The sequence below is a fragment of the Electrophorus electricus genome, chromosome 10 (genome assembly GCF_013358815.1).
Source record: "Electrophorus electricus isolate fEleEle1 chromosome 10, fEleEle1.pri, whole genome shotgun sequence".
In the NCBI taxonomy this organism is placed as follows: Eukaryota; Metazoa; Chordata; class Actinopteri; order Gymnotiformes; family Gymnotidae; genus Electrophorus; species Electrophorus electricus.
Window position 1 is genome coordinate 8467209 of NC_049544.1, and position 18875 is coordinate 8486083.

The window sequence follows — 18875 nt, forward strand, 5'->3', positions numbered from 1 at the left end:
AGCATCTTGTGCTGTAGATTTGCTTTCTGCCGTTTTTTATTTCCATTTACTTCTCTGTGCATGTTCTACAGCTTGCTAGAAACTTGTAAGAATCTTTCAGAGAAAGTTTGATATTTTAAAATTCTTTCAGGCATCAAACTAACAGCATCCATGAATATTAGTTTTGGATTCTGAGAGTAACAAGCACCTCCTAATCACATGTGAATTTAACACAACACCTCTCTAATTCCCAGTAATAAAGAAATGTTTGAAGGGCTGTACTGTGCTAATCTCAGATTCCTGATATGAAGAGTAGCTAGTGAGAAAGACAGCAAATTAATTTCCCACTATTCACTGGGCATGTTTTCATCCACATATGTAAAAGGGCTGTACAAATCATAGCTAGGCTATATGATCATGAATTTATGTCAAAACCCTTTCACACACCTATAATGTATTTGACTCAATCTCTCCATCAATGATCAATTCTAATATAAAAAAAAATGTATAACAAATGACATTTGTATATAGACATTAATAGGATATATAGAAAAAATAGAAATTATGAAGAATATACATTTTTTAAAGTAACATTTTTCAACTTGTTTCAACAGCATGCCCAAAGTTCACCAGCAGGGGGAGATATAAGGGTTGTTTGAAAGACATGGGAAAAACAAAAACAAACAAACACACAAACAAACAAACAAACCTAATAGACGGATTCAGAAGCAGCGTCACTAGAAGGATGCACATGCATTTTGGTAATGGAAGTGAAGATTTGTGCCGTTAATCCGCAGTGGTGATCTCATTTCACAAGAACAGCTAAATCAATTGATAAAAAATAATATGTCAAAGTATTGTTTGGATGTGTTAAAGCATTACTGCACTTTTATCCTTACACAATGATGATGCATGTATGCAGGCATTTAGATTTAATAATGTCCTTCAAAATAAATGTGATGAAGACACTGGCAAGGCTGACAGCCCATCTGATGAAGAGACTGGCTCACTTGAGATGACTGGTCAGACCAGCAATGGACCTTCTGGTGTTTGCATATCAGGATGGCATTGGAGTGGAGCATGTGGTTATCTACTTGCTGTACAAAACATATTCCCATCCGGACACAAAAGGCAGTGCTGTGAGGATCATGTTTTTTTATTTCTCCAGTGCATTCAACGTCACACAGCCTGTGTTACTTGGGGAGAAGCTTCAGCTGATACAGGTGGATGAATCCATCATCTCATGAATAATGGACCATATGACTAGTCATCCCCAGTTTGCAAGGCTGAAATTCTCAGATGACCCGGCCATCAAGGGATGCGTCACGGATGAAGGGTGAACACAGGAAGCGTGCGATGGAATTTGTGGACTGTGTAAACAAAACCTGTTACAAATCAACATTGGGAAGACCAAGGAGATGGTGGTTGACTTTAGAAGGCCCAAACCACCTGTCGCCAGTCACCGTCGACGGAATAGATGTGGCGGTGGTTGGTACTTACAAGTACCTCGGTGTGCACTTGGACAACAACCTGGACTGGAGGCATAACACCTGTGCAGTGTTCAAGAAAGGACAGAGCCTCCTGAACTATGAGGAGACTGAGGTCCTTAGGGTGCGCACAAAACCCTTATGGACATTTTGCCAGTATGTCGTTGCAAGTGCCATATTCTAATGCTGCTGTGTGCTGGGACAACAAAAGAGCTCTGAACAGACTGATGAAGAAGGCTGACCGTGTTGGAGGTCGTAGCACAATGATGCCCAATAAACGTTTCACCATTATAGACAATACATCACATGCCCTGCATGAAATGGCGGAAAAACAGCACATTCAGTAGCCAACGGACACGGCTGCACTGTGCTACACAACGATGTGTAAGGTCTTTCCTCCCCACCACAATAAGACTATACAAGTTTACTTTCTGCAGGAACACTACTAATCTCCTGCTCTCTGAAGTGTGCTGAGCTACACTATACAAATCCATATTAATACACACTGGTATATAGCGTGCTTCGTTACTTACTGTTGTGACACCTTCACTTTCATTTTGCACTTTAGACTGAGTATTGTGATCAGTGCTGCTCTTGGTAATCGTCTGCTGACATTCTGCTGCCTCATACGTGTATTGGTGCAATACCTGCTGATGCTGCTCATGTAAATGTCATGTACATACATCATATATGTATATAGATACATCTTGCTCTTGTAATTTTATTTCTAGGAAGTACTTCTATACCCCCCACCCCCTTCTATTTTAGACTTATTTATCTGTTTTTAAGTATTTTATGTCTACTCTTGTGCAGTTTGCATGCTACTGTGATGCTGCAATTTCCTTCAGGATCTTTAGGGAATGTACACTACATTCAGTGTGTGCTCTGCTGCCTGATTTGGACTGTGCCTGAGAAGCAATTTATAACATTTATCAAACCTATCAAATGTGCGAGTAAAATAATTGCATATACATGTATGTAGTCGGCGTATTTTGGGGTTAACAACAGAAAATCAGTTGGCTGGATGGCAGTAAATGTTAAAACATTTCTATATAGAGAAGAAAATAATGAAGTGAAACAATGTCCGGATGATTTGTAAAGGCCATAGCTGATTAGTCAGTGACATTTGGGAGAAACATGTATAGGACAAAACATCATGTTTTACACTTTTTAAAAATTTCTCTCAGGGTATGAGGTGTTTTTTAAAAATGTCATTCATTTTTTTCTACTGAGAAAAACCCTTTAGACGCAGAGTTCCTTATATGGGAATGAGGACAACTAAGATGACCCAAAACAGCACAAGTGATTAACATGTCCAGACATTCATGCCAAACCTGTGGTTTTTGCTTTCAGTCCTACCATACGATCTGAACTTTATCCATCATAATAGATGAAATGTCAAAATAGAAATCTAAAATAAAAAATTTAGTCCAATATTTCAGAACATCGCATTCATTGTCTAGAACAAAAAGAAATTATTTTAGATGTTTTTTTTATGATCAGCTTTTTAATTTCGATATAAAGATGGACTGAACAGAATATACATGGATATAATACATACAGAGCACATAATATTTGATTTTATTAAGTTAAGGAATTATTATAATTTGAGTATGAAATATTGAAATATACATGCTGGTTATACATCTATAGCTATAGATCTATAGTTACTTCTTTTAATCTATTGTAAATTACATATGTGGTTTCTACTACCTTTTGCATGTGGGTCAATCACTGCTGTAGTGTCACTAGCAGACTAGCAGATTTTCACGTGTTGTATTTAATTTATCATTTTTATTTGGATGGTGTAACGGGCCTGTCAAAAATCAGACGCTTGTGGATAAATGATATGGCTTTATGGCAAGAACACATAATGGAACAGATCACAAAACTCAAGGAATGGAGTAGCTTGAATGTGGAGAAAACAGTCCAAATCAAAAAACCAGAAAGACTATCCAAAATCCAGGCAAAAGAATCCAATAGGGGCAGGCAGAAATCAGAAACGAGATATACAAAGCCAGGGTTCAGTACACAGAAAGGTAATCCAAAATAATGCTCGGTATGCATAGAAGACTAGAGGCAATACTTCACAGTATCCCATTGTTTGAGACAGGCTTAAATAACCAAGTACACAGGCGAGGTCAATGTTCTGGTGATGACGTTCTGATGTGAAGTTCAGGATTGGTGGAGCACTGGGTGTTGTAGTGAGATGAGGAATCAGGCGATATGACAGATGGATAACCTGACCCCCAAGTGGGACAGAATTAAAAATTAATTTTCTTTGTTGAATATAACTTCACTGAAAGAATAAAATTTCCTCATATTTCTAGTGTAAAATTGATGCTGTTGTTGAACAGAGATATTTTTATAACCCCACCCCTACTGTAGTGCACTGTAAAAGTAGGAGTGTATACCATAAAGGTATTCAATTCATTATATAGTGTAGGAAAGGACAAATCCCTCCTTGATATATGAAAACTCCAAAAATACAAAAAAATCATGTATCTGCATTTGTTTAAAAATCTAAAATAGATCAAAGTGAGTTGAAATGTATTTGTTAAACAGATTTACTATTGGCACTCATTTTACACATTCAAATCATATTGGTTTATCAACATATATATTGAAATATGAGTAGCAGCAAGACTTTTCATTACAGATGGTTCATCCATTTTTGATAACTTGCATAAGCACAAAATAAGCAACATAAACAATGAGTTTTTTTTATTTATTTGATTATTACCACCACATCTTGTTTGTCTATGGGCCTGTCAACCTAGTGAATGACCAGAAAATCTATTTTCATTGCGATGAATCCATTTCCTAGACTGAAGTTTCACAGTGAGGGAATAAACAAAAGTGAACGGATAAGTATGAAAAGCCCTGTACACATAAGCTATGCATGTAAATTAGACTGCCTCAGCTACATTTTTATCAGGAAAAATGTGTTATTTCAAAATGTTACAGCTGAATATGGACAAAGTCCAACTGCTCAATTTAAAATGGAGGTCTGGCCATCTAGCCTCTCTAGCTGCATCTAATATCAGTTCCTTCAACTTGTGTAAAATGTGCTATTATTGCAGGCAGGCTAAAAATGAACTGAGCTTGTAGGGATAAATTGTTTTTTTTTTTTTGAGAAAAGGAAGTGGACTGAAAAGCAATTTCCCCTCAAAAATGTAGAGGCTTCAAATTCAGAATTACTCAACAACCATTCAAGGAACCATTCAAAGTGTGACAGGACAAAGGAATCAACTGAATAGTTGCTGTTGTTTATGCAGTACACTCACACACACACACACACACACACACACACACACATTTTCTCTCTCTCTCTCTCTTTCAAAATGGCTTTCAGATGGTGACGTTTTCTCCGGTGTTCCACTGTCACAAACCAGAGCTGTGCACTGCAGACAGAATGCCTTATTTTGTAAATTCATTTCAACCTTGCTTATGTAACTCACTTTGCCTGTTCTCATAGAGAGGGTGTAGACAGATTAACTATTGCTGCACCTCTTCAAACTCTGCATGAAATAAACTGCAGATAAAAGTCATAATTTCAGGGCAGTGTTATTTAGAAAGTGCAGATAAATGTTTAATGTGATTAGGCTAAATGGGTAACCTACTTTAGAATCCAGCCTCCTGTTCTGTCCTACCCAGAGTGAAGGGAAAATCCCAGGACAAAGAAATCAGTATTGAGCCACATGAATCTACCACAAAAAGCCTTTTCCCCGTTTCCAATTTGTCATTCTCTTTATAGCCAAATGAAGATACATCTACAAATAAAGAAAACAAGCAATGCGTTATAATTTATACAGCACACAATTAAGATAACATGATATAAATGGAACACCATACATAAACATCATGTCATATAATACTATTTACACTTTTTTATTCCATAAAATGTTTTTATTTCAGTTCCATAGTAGCAAAACTTGAGTATTTTAATAATGTAAACAAATAGGAGATCAACTTCAGATAGTAGAAGAAATTAAAAAAAAGAACAAAGAACTTGCATTTAACCCAGTAATCCCATATGTATCACATGTATGTATTAAAATGATCAAAGGTGCAGTATAATACCATAAAATGCGTATTTTCAGATTATGTAAATGCTGGACTAACTTAATTTCTCATTGCTAAATTACCAGTTATCATGCATTTTTCAAACAACCCCTGTGAATCATATAGATAAAACTTGCCCCAAACATCCCTGTGAATCATATAGCCAAACAATCAAATCATATGAATAAAGCCATGATCTAATGGCACCCAAATTATGGTAAATCCATTGAGGTTTTCTATAATAATAATAATAATAATAATAATAATACAATAATTTAAATGTATTTTCAAATCTAAAAACCAAATATCCATGTTTGGTGGTTATAATTAACCACAATCATAAAACATTTGCCACTTTTTTCTTGTATTCTACAAAGCTACACAAACAGGTTCGTCTCAGACAGTCTTACTTCAGTATTGGACAACACATCTTCTATCTTTGGACCAGTTAGGAAATTGGCACAATTGAATCCATACTGTGGCCACTCTGGGAGTGGTGTAGTGTACATCTGAAGCTTCAAGACTGTCAAGTAAAAACTTGTCTTTGGTCAAAACTGATTGGCTAAGTGCATCATGGAAGATTAGGAGTCTAATATGTTGTCTCCTTCACTGTCCTCAGTCTTCTGAGACAGCAGGAATGACTCCCACACCGCCAGACACTGCAAGAGAACACACATTCAGAATGATACCAGCACTCTCCTTCACACATTCCCTGTCTCTGTCTGTCCAGTCTGCACTTATGTATTTTAGTCTGGGTAGGGTTTTGGCCCATCAATAAAGGCCTTCTGAGTAATGAAATGCTATTTGAAGGCTGCCAACAGGACTGACACACAGTAACTTCCAATTCAGTCCCCAGTCTCATTCATGAGCTGTGGTCACAGTAGGCCTGCATGTCATTTAGGTAGCACTTGCCAGGCTTGAGATGAATGTCCTCATTCTCAGACTTGACAACCTTCTCTCCCCAACATACCACCCCACCCCCACCCCCCCAGTCCACATACACTTGCCTGGCACTTGAGAGCATGTCATGGTTGGCACACCAGAGGCAGGCTCACTGTGGTTGACTGCCTGTCAAAAGCACTTAGTCAGGCTGGCACTTCAGCATAGGACGAAGGTGAGCTCTGACCTTTTTAAAGTGCTTCAAACAAGAGCATGAGAATGGGTGCCAGATGACAACCATAAACAGCCGCCAAATTACTGCCAAGGTATATCTGCTACATTCAACCACAGATGAAGTACATAAAATAGCCAATTTCGGGTAAACAAAATTTCCAACTACCTCTGGGTCAAAGGTCAGTCAGAGCTTTCAGTGAACTTCATAATACAGAATAGTGGTAGGGCTCAACCGTATGACAGATAACAGGGGTAAGGTGTGACTAGCAGAGATTTGGAAGAGTGTAATAAGGTATAGTGTGGACTTCTTCCCTGCTCCAAACTGCCCATGGACATCTAACTCAGCAAGAACAGAACAAAAATGTGTAAGCAAGAGACAGCGTGCACTAGATCTAGAAGAAAAGAGCATCAACCACATGTTGGCTGACCTCTCCAACACTGTAGACTTAATTTACACCCAATCACATTGAACAGGAGACAGTGGGCAAGTCACAGAGCTGAAAAAGACATTTGCAGCATTTTCTGCTCGTATATTGTATGATGAAAGAGGAAGACACTAAATCTCTCAATTAGTGACTGATTTATCTGAGTGTTTTTCCATTATGCAAAAATATTCCAATCGAGGAAAATTAGACATGAATGTACCACATATGAAGTCAATTTCTCCAAATGGAACTTTCCTTCCCCTTTCTAAAGTGTCTGATTGGCCTATTTTGAGACACTATAGATGGCAAAAATGACACCAAGGAAGACTTTGGCCCAAAGTGTGAGTGAGTCACCCTCCCAAAGGCAGGAGTGCGGGGGGTGGCGAGTACGCATGTGGGGACATGAGCCTGGTGAGCCCATGATGGAGGAGGACGGGCGTGGTTTGCCACCACTCTGGCTACTACCAGGTCACCCTGATCAAGCAATGCGGGGATGTGATGCTGGCACATGCCCTGAGGAGAAACTTTGCTAAGACCTCACAAAGCATGCTGGGAAGATAGAAGTCAAACTGAATGGCAGACAGTCTATGTGAAACAAAATGCATATCATGTTGCCTTTTTTGATTGTGTGACATTTAATAATATGCCATATTACCTATCTGTTAAATTCTGTGACAAAGATTTTTTTTAACAGAGCATTGCACAGAGGAGAATGACATTTTTAATATAGGTCCAAGCACCAAAAATAAGGGGAAAAAACAAACAAAAAACAAAACCTAGTGGTGATTACTGTACAGATGCTACCATCTACTCATGTGCTGGCACAAGTGTCTGCAAAGGTAATAAACTGACCACTGAATGGTGAAGATCATGGCCGGGGCCGGGGGTGATGTCTCCCTGGGAGCTGTATCAAGCATGCAGCTTCCTCTGGCTTCAGAGTCCAGGGGAGCGTGTGTGTGATTAGAGTAGGCCCATTAGGAGGCCGAGGGCATGGCCCCATTAGCCAGCCCTGCTCCACCTACATCCAGCTGCTATTTGATCTGCTACTAAACAAAGCTAATCAGGGAAGTGCCTAGGCCATTTAGGACCAATCACCACAGCAAGACAGGCTTGTCCACAAGCCTTCATGAAAATACATGCACAAACTACAGATATATTGAGGAGACTGTAGGTCAGATCAGCTATTTCAAAGTGTGTGGTAGAGAGGTGGAACAAACTTCTGTGCACAGCGCTGTCAGCACTGGACCTGGAGCTCAGAAGAACAATGCCAAGTGTTGAATTCAAAAGGGAAGCATCTGCTATAGTGGGCTGGTACAGTGAATAATTGAAAGCCCACTGTCAACCCCTGCTGTGGCCTGTTCCAAAACAGGGACAGGGAAAACCTCAAAAATGCTCCCCAGTGTTGAAATTCATTTGAAATTAAATATAAATTTAATGACAGGATGCATGTCTTCCCCATCTTTGAGCAACATCCTTGTTGCTATGGCGTCTCCATGGCAATCCCCTGAACTTGCCACCTTACAGTGTATGGCTGATGTGCCCACAGCATTGTATAGGCCACCATGCAAATGTATAAACATTTCATTGTGAACTCATGCCACAGAACAGGTTTGTCCTGGAAGTCTTCGTGTTCCCCATTTAGTTTATAGTTAAATTCACATGTTCCTGATTACAATGGATCAAGAAAACCACTTGGTCTTTAATTACAGATGATGTAAAGATTTGGTTCTTTATTTTAGCAAAATAGACGGTAAAAAATGACAACACACCAGCCACTTTATTGCACATATCTCCCATGCTAGGTTTTGGCCATGCTCTAGCCCTTTAGCAATGGTCAGTGTCTAAAGACAGTACTGCTGCTAGCTGGGTATTTTTGGGTGGACCTCTAACAGCCCACATTAACTTGACATGTGCAAGAACCCCAGCATCACTGCTGTGCCGATACATTTGCACCAGCTCCCGCAACCATGAAACTACCATGTCAGATCGAGAATGGTGCCAGTAGCAGTGATCAGGCTGCAGCTTCACCACCCCCTCCTCCACCCTGGGTATCACTGTCTGTCTGTCTTCTTCTTACCTGTACATTCAATTTAACCATGCAATCAGACAGACAGACAGACAGACAGACAGACAGACAGACCTACTTTAAAAAGTATAGTACATAAGGTTGCTAAAGAATCAGGATGTTTCAGAAAGATGTATTGTCTAACATTTTACCATTTTTACATTTTCACATGTACATCTGTAATTATAGTATGTTACAACAGTTAAGCCCTGGAACCTTCACATATATCGTCCTCCCTGTGCAACATTGTATATCCATCTTCTCCTGTAAACTTTACTTCATTCTAGTTCTTTGCCATAAGGGGAAGCGGTGGAGCAACCTCCTCCAGGCCCTGTTGGTCCCATGTGCCTCATCCCCTTGCCTCTCGTTATTGAGGTCAATGTGACATGCATTAATCATTCAGTGGACCTGGGCCTGCCATAGCACCTGCACACCAACTCTCCCATGACACCATATTAACACCCAGTAATGTGGCCTCACAACAGGGCCCACAGCAGCTGCCCCTCCAAACTGTCTTTACTTATTAAGACCTCAGACTTGCTGTCTCCCTCGCTCTCTCTCTTATTCCTCCCCCTTTCACCTCGCTCACCAGTTCATTCATATTTTGGATGCTGCCAGGCTTTTCCTGGATATTAAACAAAAATGGAGACCTAGCTTTGGGGTTACACAACATAGCATTGTAATATGAGGACTGAACCTTACTTTGGCTCCCTTGGCCACGAATCTGCAACAATGGATGAATGACCGAGAGCTATTCCATTTAGAACATTCGGAGCAATTAGCAAACCCCTGTGCTTCGCTCAAATGTACATAAATGGCATGGTGGCCTAAAGCAGCGCGATCTCCACCAATAGAAAGCTGAGAAGACTACAAGGAGGCACAAATGTGGATAAAAGAAACTTCTGATGGTCTGTCTTTTGTGGCTCCTTCGTTACGTAGCATTGGCTGTTGATAATGGTGTTCTCTTTCCTGCCTTCCTGCTCTCCTTCCCTCTCCTTACCAAACAAGTCATCCAGCGCCACAGCATCTATAGCAATCTGTTCTGGACTGTGCCACCAGCGCTTGGCTCATGATTTCTGGTTCGCCTCTGAGAAGTGCAGTAGAGGGAGCAAATACAATGAAAGGGTACATGTCTAATGACATCAATCCCAATACCTCATCCTTCAGCTGGAAATATCAGCCATCTTTATAGCAAGCTGTCAGCAGGTATAAAAATGAAGTACTACTACCCTCTACTGGCAAATGCCCAAAGCCGGGAATGTCTACAGGCAGATGACCCCATATATCCATCAGGCACTCTCTGTAAGTAATCCAAATATTTAATGTGGCAACAAACAATATAATCTGCAAGGTTTTATATACATTTTACCTAACATTCACAGTGAACACAATTTTATTGCATTTCTATCATGATGTTTCTTCCACCAATTTAAAGCTTTTCACCTTGTTGTTTTTGTGTCAAACTTACGTACTGCTCCCTGAAATAGGACAGTAAATCTATCACGGACGCACACGGACATGCACGTGTGCTCCATAGTCAAGTTGGATTCTTTCTTCATGTTCATCACCATCACTCACCTTTTCGTAGTACTCCACGTTCTTCTCTGCAGTGCGGTTAAAAACTGATCTCAAGTCAGCCCTCATTCTCTCCTGCCAGCGGTTCCAGTCTGCCTTCAACGCATTATTGGCCCACTCCAGCCGGTCATCCATCTTATCAATCTCTTCCTTTATCTGCCCAGGCACGCAAGTACATAATAAGATAACAGCACATACCTCACTTTCATTGTCTCTACAACATAGTCAAAGAATATGTCTAAAAAAAAAAAACTTGAGAAGATTTCTTTCACAAGCAATGCAGTTGAAATATGGACATTTTTATACTATTACAAAACCCAAACACATGACCTTGCTACACTGCACTCAACTGTAATGAAGCAAATGGCCAAGTCTGATGAACTTGCCCATACAACATTCCTCTCAGTAATTATGAAAATACCTAACTTGGTGCATTCTGTATTGTCTATATAAGTAAAGGTAACTCTGATGCTTTACCACAGCGACACACCTAAAGCCTGCAGCTTCTCCCAATGTTAATTCTTCACACTTTACAATACATCAAACCACACAGCACAGTTTATGTACCATATGCATGCACTTTTCTGTCTGAACTGAGATCAGTCACAATGCAAACCAAGTTGGCACCGTGCACTTAGTGGGGCTGCTGTACACTGGCGGCGTACTTGATTCCACATCCCCATCGATCTGAGCACCTCATCAAGATGTCCCTAACGACCTGTATCAGATGGCAAGAACTCCCTTGGGTCCAATTGGCTTCCAATAACACATGCAAAGTATCACTGTCCACACACGTGAGCACAGGTCGAAATGACAAGTAAACATGCTAATGGACAGCTGGCGGGTTCCAGGCATGCGTGGAGGGGCAGACGTTACATTAACAAGCTAAGATTAAGGCGAGCAAGAGCTTTGGGAAACCATCCACTTATTGACAGCTGAGCTGATGGAGGCCGAGCACTGAGTGTTCGCTGCCGCCTCCGCCCGTATCCCCTCTGGATTGGCGTGTGTGTGTGTGTGTGTGCGTGTGTATACAGCCTCTGATTCTGTGAGGCAATTTTGTTGAACAGGAGTTGGTTTGGGTGAGTGTGGATGATGCACAGAGGGACAGAAGGGGGTTGGGGCAGTGCTGACATGATCAGTAACTGTCTAGAGCTGCGTCTCCCCGGTGACAAGCAGGACAGATCATTAGTTACGCTGATCTGCCCTTACTGTCATTAAGAGAGGTGCAGACAGAGAGATTAATCCTAACACACACACACACACACACACACACACACACACACACACACTTAGTCATTAAAATCAAAGGAACTAGGTCTACATTTCATCAATAAAACAGGCTCCAACATGTTATAAGTTAGGAATCACACATAAATCGGAAGAAATCAGATAATGGAAAACAGAACTCTTTACAAAAAATCATAGCAGTCTCTTATTAAGTGAAACGTGATATATAAATTCCCATAACGCATTTAATGCCTTCTAGAAAGATGGTTTTCCATACACTTACTGACCTTTACTGCCACCTACTGGATCGAATATTATATCGCAGATCATTTCAAATGTAGACATGGGGCACAGTAAACAACTATTCTCTACCGTTGTTCATGTTGCTGTGTTCTGCCATGTGTACTATGGCAAATAGCTTGATATGATGCGTGCAATACAAAGACAGGCATCTACAGCAGTGGCATGCACCTTGTCCCAGAAGGAGGACATTCAGGTTGGGAGGCAGACACATGTAGAAGAATACCTGCCCTTCTACCCCACCCAGAAACATGACGGCATGTGACAACACGCTGTCCGTAAGCATAAGTCATGCAGAAGGAGGAGCTTGCAGCATTTCAGAGTCTCCTGGTCTCACAGGGAAAGCGGTTCATAATTGCCAGTGCGCCATTTCACATCGGAGTGCAGACTGTTGAAATTCCAGACCTCAAAGCAATGATGCTCACAAGAACCTCTAATATGAGAAGTGCGTGTAAGCAGGCGCATGCCTCACTGCGGTTATGAAAGCGGTACCTCTTTCATCTCTCCTTTAAGCTTCTGCTGTCTCTGCTGTCTGACCTCGTCTGGGTCTTTGCCCACCAGGCTGTCCCATGCTAAACTCAGGACCTTTGACTCCTTCATGGACACAACCAATACAGGAGGACACATCAGATGTAACACAGATGAAGAAGAAAAAAAACCCAAAACAAAACTTTTGTCTTTGTGCAACAACCCTGCTGCAACAACTGTTCAGAAGAAAGCAGCAGAGCTGGGAATGTGTCCACTATATATTGAGAAAGATATGGGAAGTAGGCTGATGTTTTAGTTACTTATGAGTTATAGTTATATAGCAACCCACAGTGACATTTTGCATACAAGGATAGATAACAGTGTTTGCATAGGTTTATATTCAAATTAAAACAGGGTTACATCAGGATCAGCACCACATCCCACATTCAGTGTACTTAATAAACCTAGCATAGTATAGTTTTCCAAGAGGTTTGCACTAGGGCTGTATTTAACAACCCTGCCTTATTTGCCTGAAGCCCAGGAACAGGGAGCACCACATTCAACAACAGATCATAAAAGAGAATCCATCCATTTCACAAAAGCTGTACAGCACGGAGGAAGTCAACAGGAACAGTTCTCACCAGCTGTAATTAAATTCTCTGGAGAAAGGTTATTGCTAAGCTGGGGTTTGGTGAGTGGGGCATCGAAACCTTCAAACTCTTCTCTAAAAGGACCTGGCCCAATAACAGTCCTTTCTCTTCCCCACCGGCGGATCTTCCTTGTACCCGTGACATTTGATGGAATTGATGTAAAAAGTCAAAAGCCCACGAGATCTAAACATGACATGATTAGTGCAGGCTGTATTCATCCGTATTTACTGTGTTCTGGCTGAAGTGAGTTCAGGCACATGGGGACTTCCTCTGCTTTTCATGAGATATTTTATATAATCTCACCACATTCCTCTTTAGGCTTAAAATGGATTGCCTTCAAATGAAAGCAGACATGAGTGCCAAAGCATGGCTTTATTAGTAATAATCTTTGGAAAATTGCAGGAGAGCATTGGGTGGGTTATAAGGGAAAGAGAAACAAGCCCATGTTGTACTCACTACTTCTGCTTCTGCTTCTGTCTTCTTGCCAGCAAGAGTTTCAGTCTTCGCCTCCAACTCTGCCTGGATGTTGTCTCGTCTTCGGAGCACTGCCTGCATATGACAAACAGTGGGATCAATGCCTCTTAATGAAATATAGGCCTGGATAAAATACATAATAAGCCTTGGTAAAACACAATGCACACTACCAGTATATTGATCCCAGTATTGAACCAAAGTTTACGCTTCAGGTTACAGCACAAATGACATGAAATGTTAGCAAGAGTCAGCAGAGGCAAACAAATGAAAGATGACTTTTTTATACTAAACATCTACTCTTACTTTCAAACAGTAATCTCAGAGAAAAGAAAAAAAAAAACCACCACAAAGCCTAAAATCTGTGCTTATTCACTGTCAATCCAAGAAAAATGCTTGTTTTCTCTACAGCCCTTCTAGAAAGCTACCAGTCTGTTCTAGCAGTGCAGGTTTACCTTGAGAGTATCTGTGCAAAGCACATACTCATGCAGGGTTGGGAGCAAGCTGTTGCTGAGCTGTAGGACCTGCTCCTCGCTCTCCCGGTGACACCTGTCTAGGCAGCTGGCCATCAGCTTCAGTGGCACCATCAGCTCGTCCTCGATGTCTGACCACTTGGTGTAGACGGGTGAGCCTTCCCCAAGTTCCTCCGAGTACTCTGGACACACAGCGGTTTGTTAAGACTACACTACCCATAGTTCCCTGCCTGGCTGCTTTGTGCATCACAACATGGTAATGGTGGTGGATGTTCAATGCATACCCTTCTGTTCTTTGATGATCCTTTGGGTGACTTTGTCCAAAGAGGTCATCTTCTGACTGAAGGCCTCCACGTAGTCCTGAATGGCTATGAACTCCTCTGGACGTGTTCGTACCCCACGGACAGAGGCTGCTACTGCCCGCACTGTGTCTCCGATGCGGCTAAGGAAACCTGGCCCTTGTTTCTTATGAGTGCCTAGCTCCTGCAGACAGGACCATCATGAAGTGCTGCACATGAGTTGGGCATGATTAACCAAGCCTCTTCCAGAAAAGGACTCTATGGATTAACCGCAATGCACTATAGTAAAGGACTGCAGTGAAACATAAGATTTCCAGAGTAGAGCATTACAGGAAGTAAGTTAAGTTAGATAGGTAGATTACATTTTTTTGTTGGTTTGTTGAAATTAATGCTACTACTTTCTCTTTCGCAGGTATCAATAAGAAAAAATGGCTTGAAATTTTCCTGTAGGACATGTACAGGAGGCCTTGTAGAGCTATATTTAGACAAGTCAAGGTTTCCTGTACCACCATAACATGTGAATAGAGTATCCTGGCCATCATTAAAACAAACGTGTAGTCTTAAACATCAAAACAAATCTTTAGTGTCAGTAATGCACTTAAATTAATTGGTAACAGGCTTTATATGCACAAATGTAAGACCTTTTGATAATACAGATGACTCCAAAAAGTCATTTGCAAATCATTTGTAATGGTGACAACTTTCTTGTGGTTTAAATAAGCAAGAGGAACGATAACACCTCCAGAATAATGCAGAGATCACATCCCTTCTTAAAGATTTTTCACTAATCTCCTAGATGAGACAAAAACATCAAAGACAGGTTCATCAAGAGCGAGATAAATGACCAGCCAGATAACTGTGGTACAACAGCCTGCAACCACTCAGTACTGTAAATGTATTAACACTGCCACTAAAATTACTAGCACAAATGGATCAATTGTCATATCCCATTCTTCCTCATGCATTACTGCACGAGTTGCTTATTGTATTTCTTGCAAGAGATGTAATCAGCTTTACATTGGAGGAACCAAAACAGTCGTTTTGTTGAACACATTTGGACCATCAGATTTAAGGATTGGTCATTTCCAGTGGAAAGGCATTTTCATACTAATGGGCATTGTAGTAATGACATATTGCTTTGCATTGCCAGTTGTTGCTATGGCAGCAGTAAAGTTAGGAAACTCAAAGAAAAAGAACTGAATCTACATTTTCAGAATGTTTGACGCCCATGGAATGAATGTTATGATTATGATTAACATCTATGCTTTGTAACATATACTGGCTTCCCCTCCTGGAACTTCAGAAGTACTTTGCTTGCACAGCTGATGAAGGACGCAATTTTGACTACCCACCCACATTGTGTGTGTGTGTGCGCGCGTGTATACACGCACACACACACACACACACACACACACACACACACAAAACTTCTCAAATAAACTCAACAATGTTCTCAATTCAAGAGGACTTGGAGGACATCCATATGAATTTATGATAAGGGTAGCTGTGCATATATTATTTGAAGGTAAAAAATGATCACATTAGGATGAGCAGGACATTTGTGCATATGTGTGTGAATGAATATTGGCTACCATCTTCAGGAAAGAAATGCTGTATTTATTTTAGGCAGTTACAGAGAATTATGAGTTTTGATAGAACAGACATGCTCTAAACTGGGAGTCTCTTGGATCAACAGACTGTATATTATATTTGTCTAAAATTGCAGTCCAGTAATATGGAACCATAACTGTGTGTATGTGTGTATTTTATCCAAACCTCTGCTGTGAGAAAGATCTTGAAATCCTCACTGCACGAGAGAACGGGATGGTCGGCTATCCTGTTGAGGAACTTGTGCAGTGCTCTTTTCCTCGTCTCAACAAAGTCGTCACTGAACCGCTCCATCATTCCCTTCATCACAAATTTCTCTGGCAGCGGCTACAGTACAACAAGGAGACCAGCGTTCAGTGTTCAAGTACCACAAACCTGATAAGAACATGTCATGGGGTAATTTGGAGCTGTAGATCACCATGAACACTTGAATCAATGCCTTTCTAAAATGATTTCAGCATAAACAAATCAACTGATAAATCTTCCAATCTACCTGTTGCTGATGAGTTTTGTACTGTTAAATGAGAGGAGAAGGCAGCATGGCTTCAGCACTAAAGCATGCTGAGGGTGGAATGGGTGGGAGGTAAACTACACCTACATGAACAATGAGAGTGGGATGAGTCTCCTCCAGCTTGCCTTTTAACCACAGGAAGTCTTGGTAGCGCCTGCGGACTTCATACTCACTTGAGTCAAACTCACTGCGACTGGTCTGGTGTCAAGAGAGGGGGACACAGGGATTTTCAAGCACTAATGCACCACTCATAGTACACAAGGCGTCATTCTGAGATCAAATACTCATCACTGGAAACATGATTCTTGGTGTACCTTCGTTAAAACCCTGTACGTAATAAACGTCTCAATGGCAGTCACATGGCTCTCAGGCTTATCGACTGTAACAAAAATGTCTTTAGTGTCGGGCACTTCCTCCTCCTCCTCAAACTTGTACTGGTTGACCATGGAGCCAGGGGAGGTTGGCATTGGGGAATTAAAAGAGCTTCCGTCCATGAAGGTTGCGTCCTACAGTGGAAAAAGTACATCTTCAACAAATATGTCTTGCCCATATGGACACCAAGCAGCTTCTTTACTGTGCAGTTATCAGTCTGGACATGGTAGCGACAAGCCAATGACAACAAATAATCTTGTTTCCCCAAACCCCATGATGAATTTGTTAATATCAAGTGTTTTTGTTGTACTGTGAGCTTGTCCTAGAGAATGATGGTTGCAGAAAGCGTGTATTTTAATGGATAACTTTCATTTGAAAAATGGGTTCAATGACAAGCCAAATTTAAAGCTAAACTTAAAAATATTCTTGAGCTGTCCCTCAACCATTTGAAATAGTGCATACATCATACAGTGAATAGTCCTAAAAATTATACTATGTTTAATTCCCAGCGAAAACTCAACGAAATGTGAAGCTGTATTTCAAGGATGTGTATCCTTGACAGGTCAGCCAGCTGATTAGGGTCTTTTTCTTTTAGCAAAGCATAATGTTTGATCTAAACTCAGCAACTGACGCGTGCCAATAGTTGCCATTTTAATAAAAGTTTCACACGAATGATCACGGAGTAAAGGCCCGTGTAGCTTTACCGCGCCTATGCAGAGCTTTCTTGTCATAACCAAAACTGACCGCTGTCAGCAGAAATTTCAGTTGGTGCTAAAAAAAACAAAAAAACAACCGGACACGAAGCAGTTCTTCAATTTCCACATTTTCTATCTGAATCGAACATCTGTTATTAAGAGGGGGAACTGTCACATAGCCTGTCCCCTCAGGTCTGTAGACCTTCGCTAACCTGTCAGTATGCCTACTCTATTATGCTGCAAGAAGTAGATCGCTGTCTTAGTTAGGCTGTGTGTAGGATCTTCGTAATGCCACCTGATTTATGACCTTTGAGACCCAAACGAGAACAAAACAAGGCGAACGAAGTGACGGTGCTTTCCTCCGATTTACGAAGTAAAAAGTCTGTAGCCTACTGTGTGACTGATACCAAGCCAAGTGGAGGCTTAAGCGTTACCGTACTTTAGGTTAGACACTCGTTTGCGTATTGTGTTGTAAACTCTTCTGTCACCAACTCACAGAAGGTTACAGATTTGTAATGTGGCAGTGGTAAGGCCAGACCATGTAGCAGCTAACTATCATATAAGCTCGGGTGTCATCTGCCAGCAGCCTCTCAGTTCCACTGAAGTTTGGTTTTTAAATTACCTTACTGAAAACTTCCAAGTCGTCGTCCTCATCTAGATCTAACACTTGTCCTGCGAGATCCTCCGGTTTTGTAGCAGTTGGAGTATTATTATCGGTAACAGTCCCACTCATCATGGCTCAGATCGATTCTTCTTTTCCAGTGAAATTAGAATTCATAAGTTGAGTTTTCCGTAAAAGTCTGAAACTTGACCAGAAGCAGATACTTTACTGCGCAGAAACGGAAATATCGTATTCAGGAAAAGAAGAGTGGCTGTTGATAGCACAAAACGCTGAATAGTCAATTGAGTAGAAATGAATGAAAAATGTATTTGTTTGTCGTCTACAGACACGAAGGAAAGACTAAAACAAAACAAAACCCAGAGTAACCTACACGTAACCAGTGGTTCATGTGACAGAAGTTTTTGCGATTCCAGTGCTTATTCAGGATAGCCCGGACTTTTACATTACTTGCATTTAGTTAAATTTGAAGT

General features: G+C 40.9%; 1 protein-coding gene across 2 annotated transcripts; it reads right to left on the reverse strand.

Annotated features, from left to right (window-relative positions):
- Window positions 1-5125: 5125 nt before the first annotated feature.
- On the reverse strand, window positions 5126-18600 carry snx7 (sorting nexin 7). Of its 2 annotated transcripts, XM_027016259.2 has the most exons (10): window positions 18406-18600; window positions 17031-17222; window positions 16804-16914; window positions 16374-16532; window positions 14583-14781; window positions 14281-14480; window positions 13811-13903; window positions 12729-12830; window positions 10713-10865; window positions 5127-6190 (listed from the first exon to the last, which is right to left on the reverse strand). In XM_027016259.2, exons 1-10 carry the CDS (start codon window positions 18517-18519, stop codon window positions 6113-6115), a joined length of 1401 nt encoding a protein of 466 aa, XP_026872060.2. In that variant the 5' UTR covers window positions 18520-18600; the 3' UTR covers window positions 5127-6112. The 2 variants fall into 2 exon arrangements, with proteins under 2 accessions (XP_026872069.2, XP_026872060.2); XM_027016268.2 differs by lacking the exon at window positions 12729-12830 and having other exon boundaries at window positions 5126-6190.
- Window positions 18601-18875: the final 275 nt, after the last annotated feature.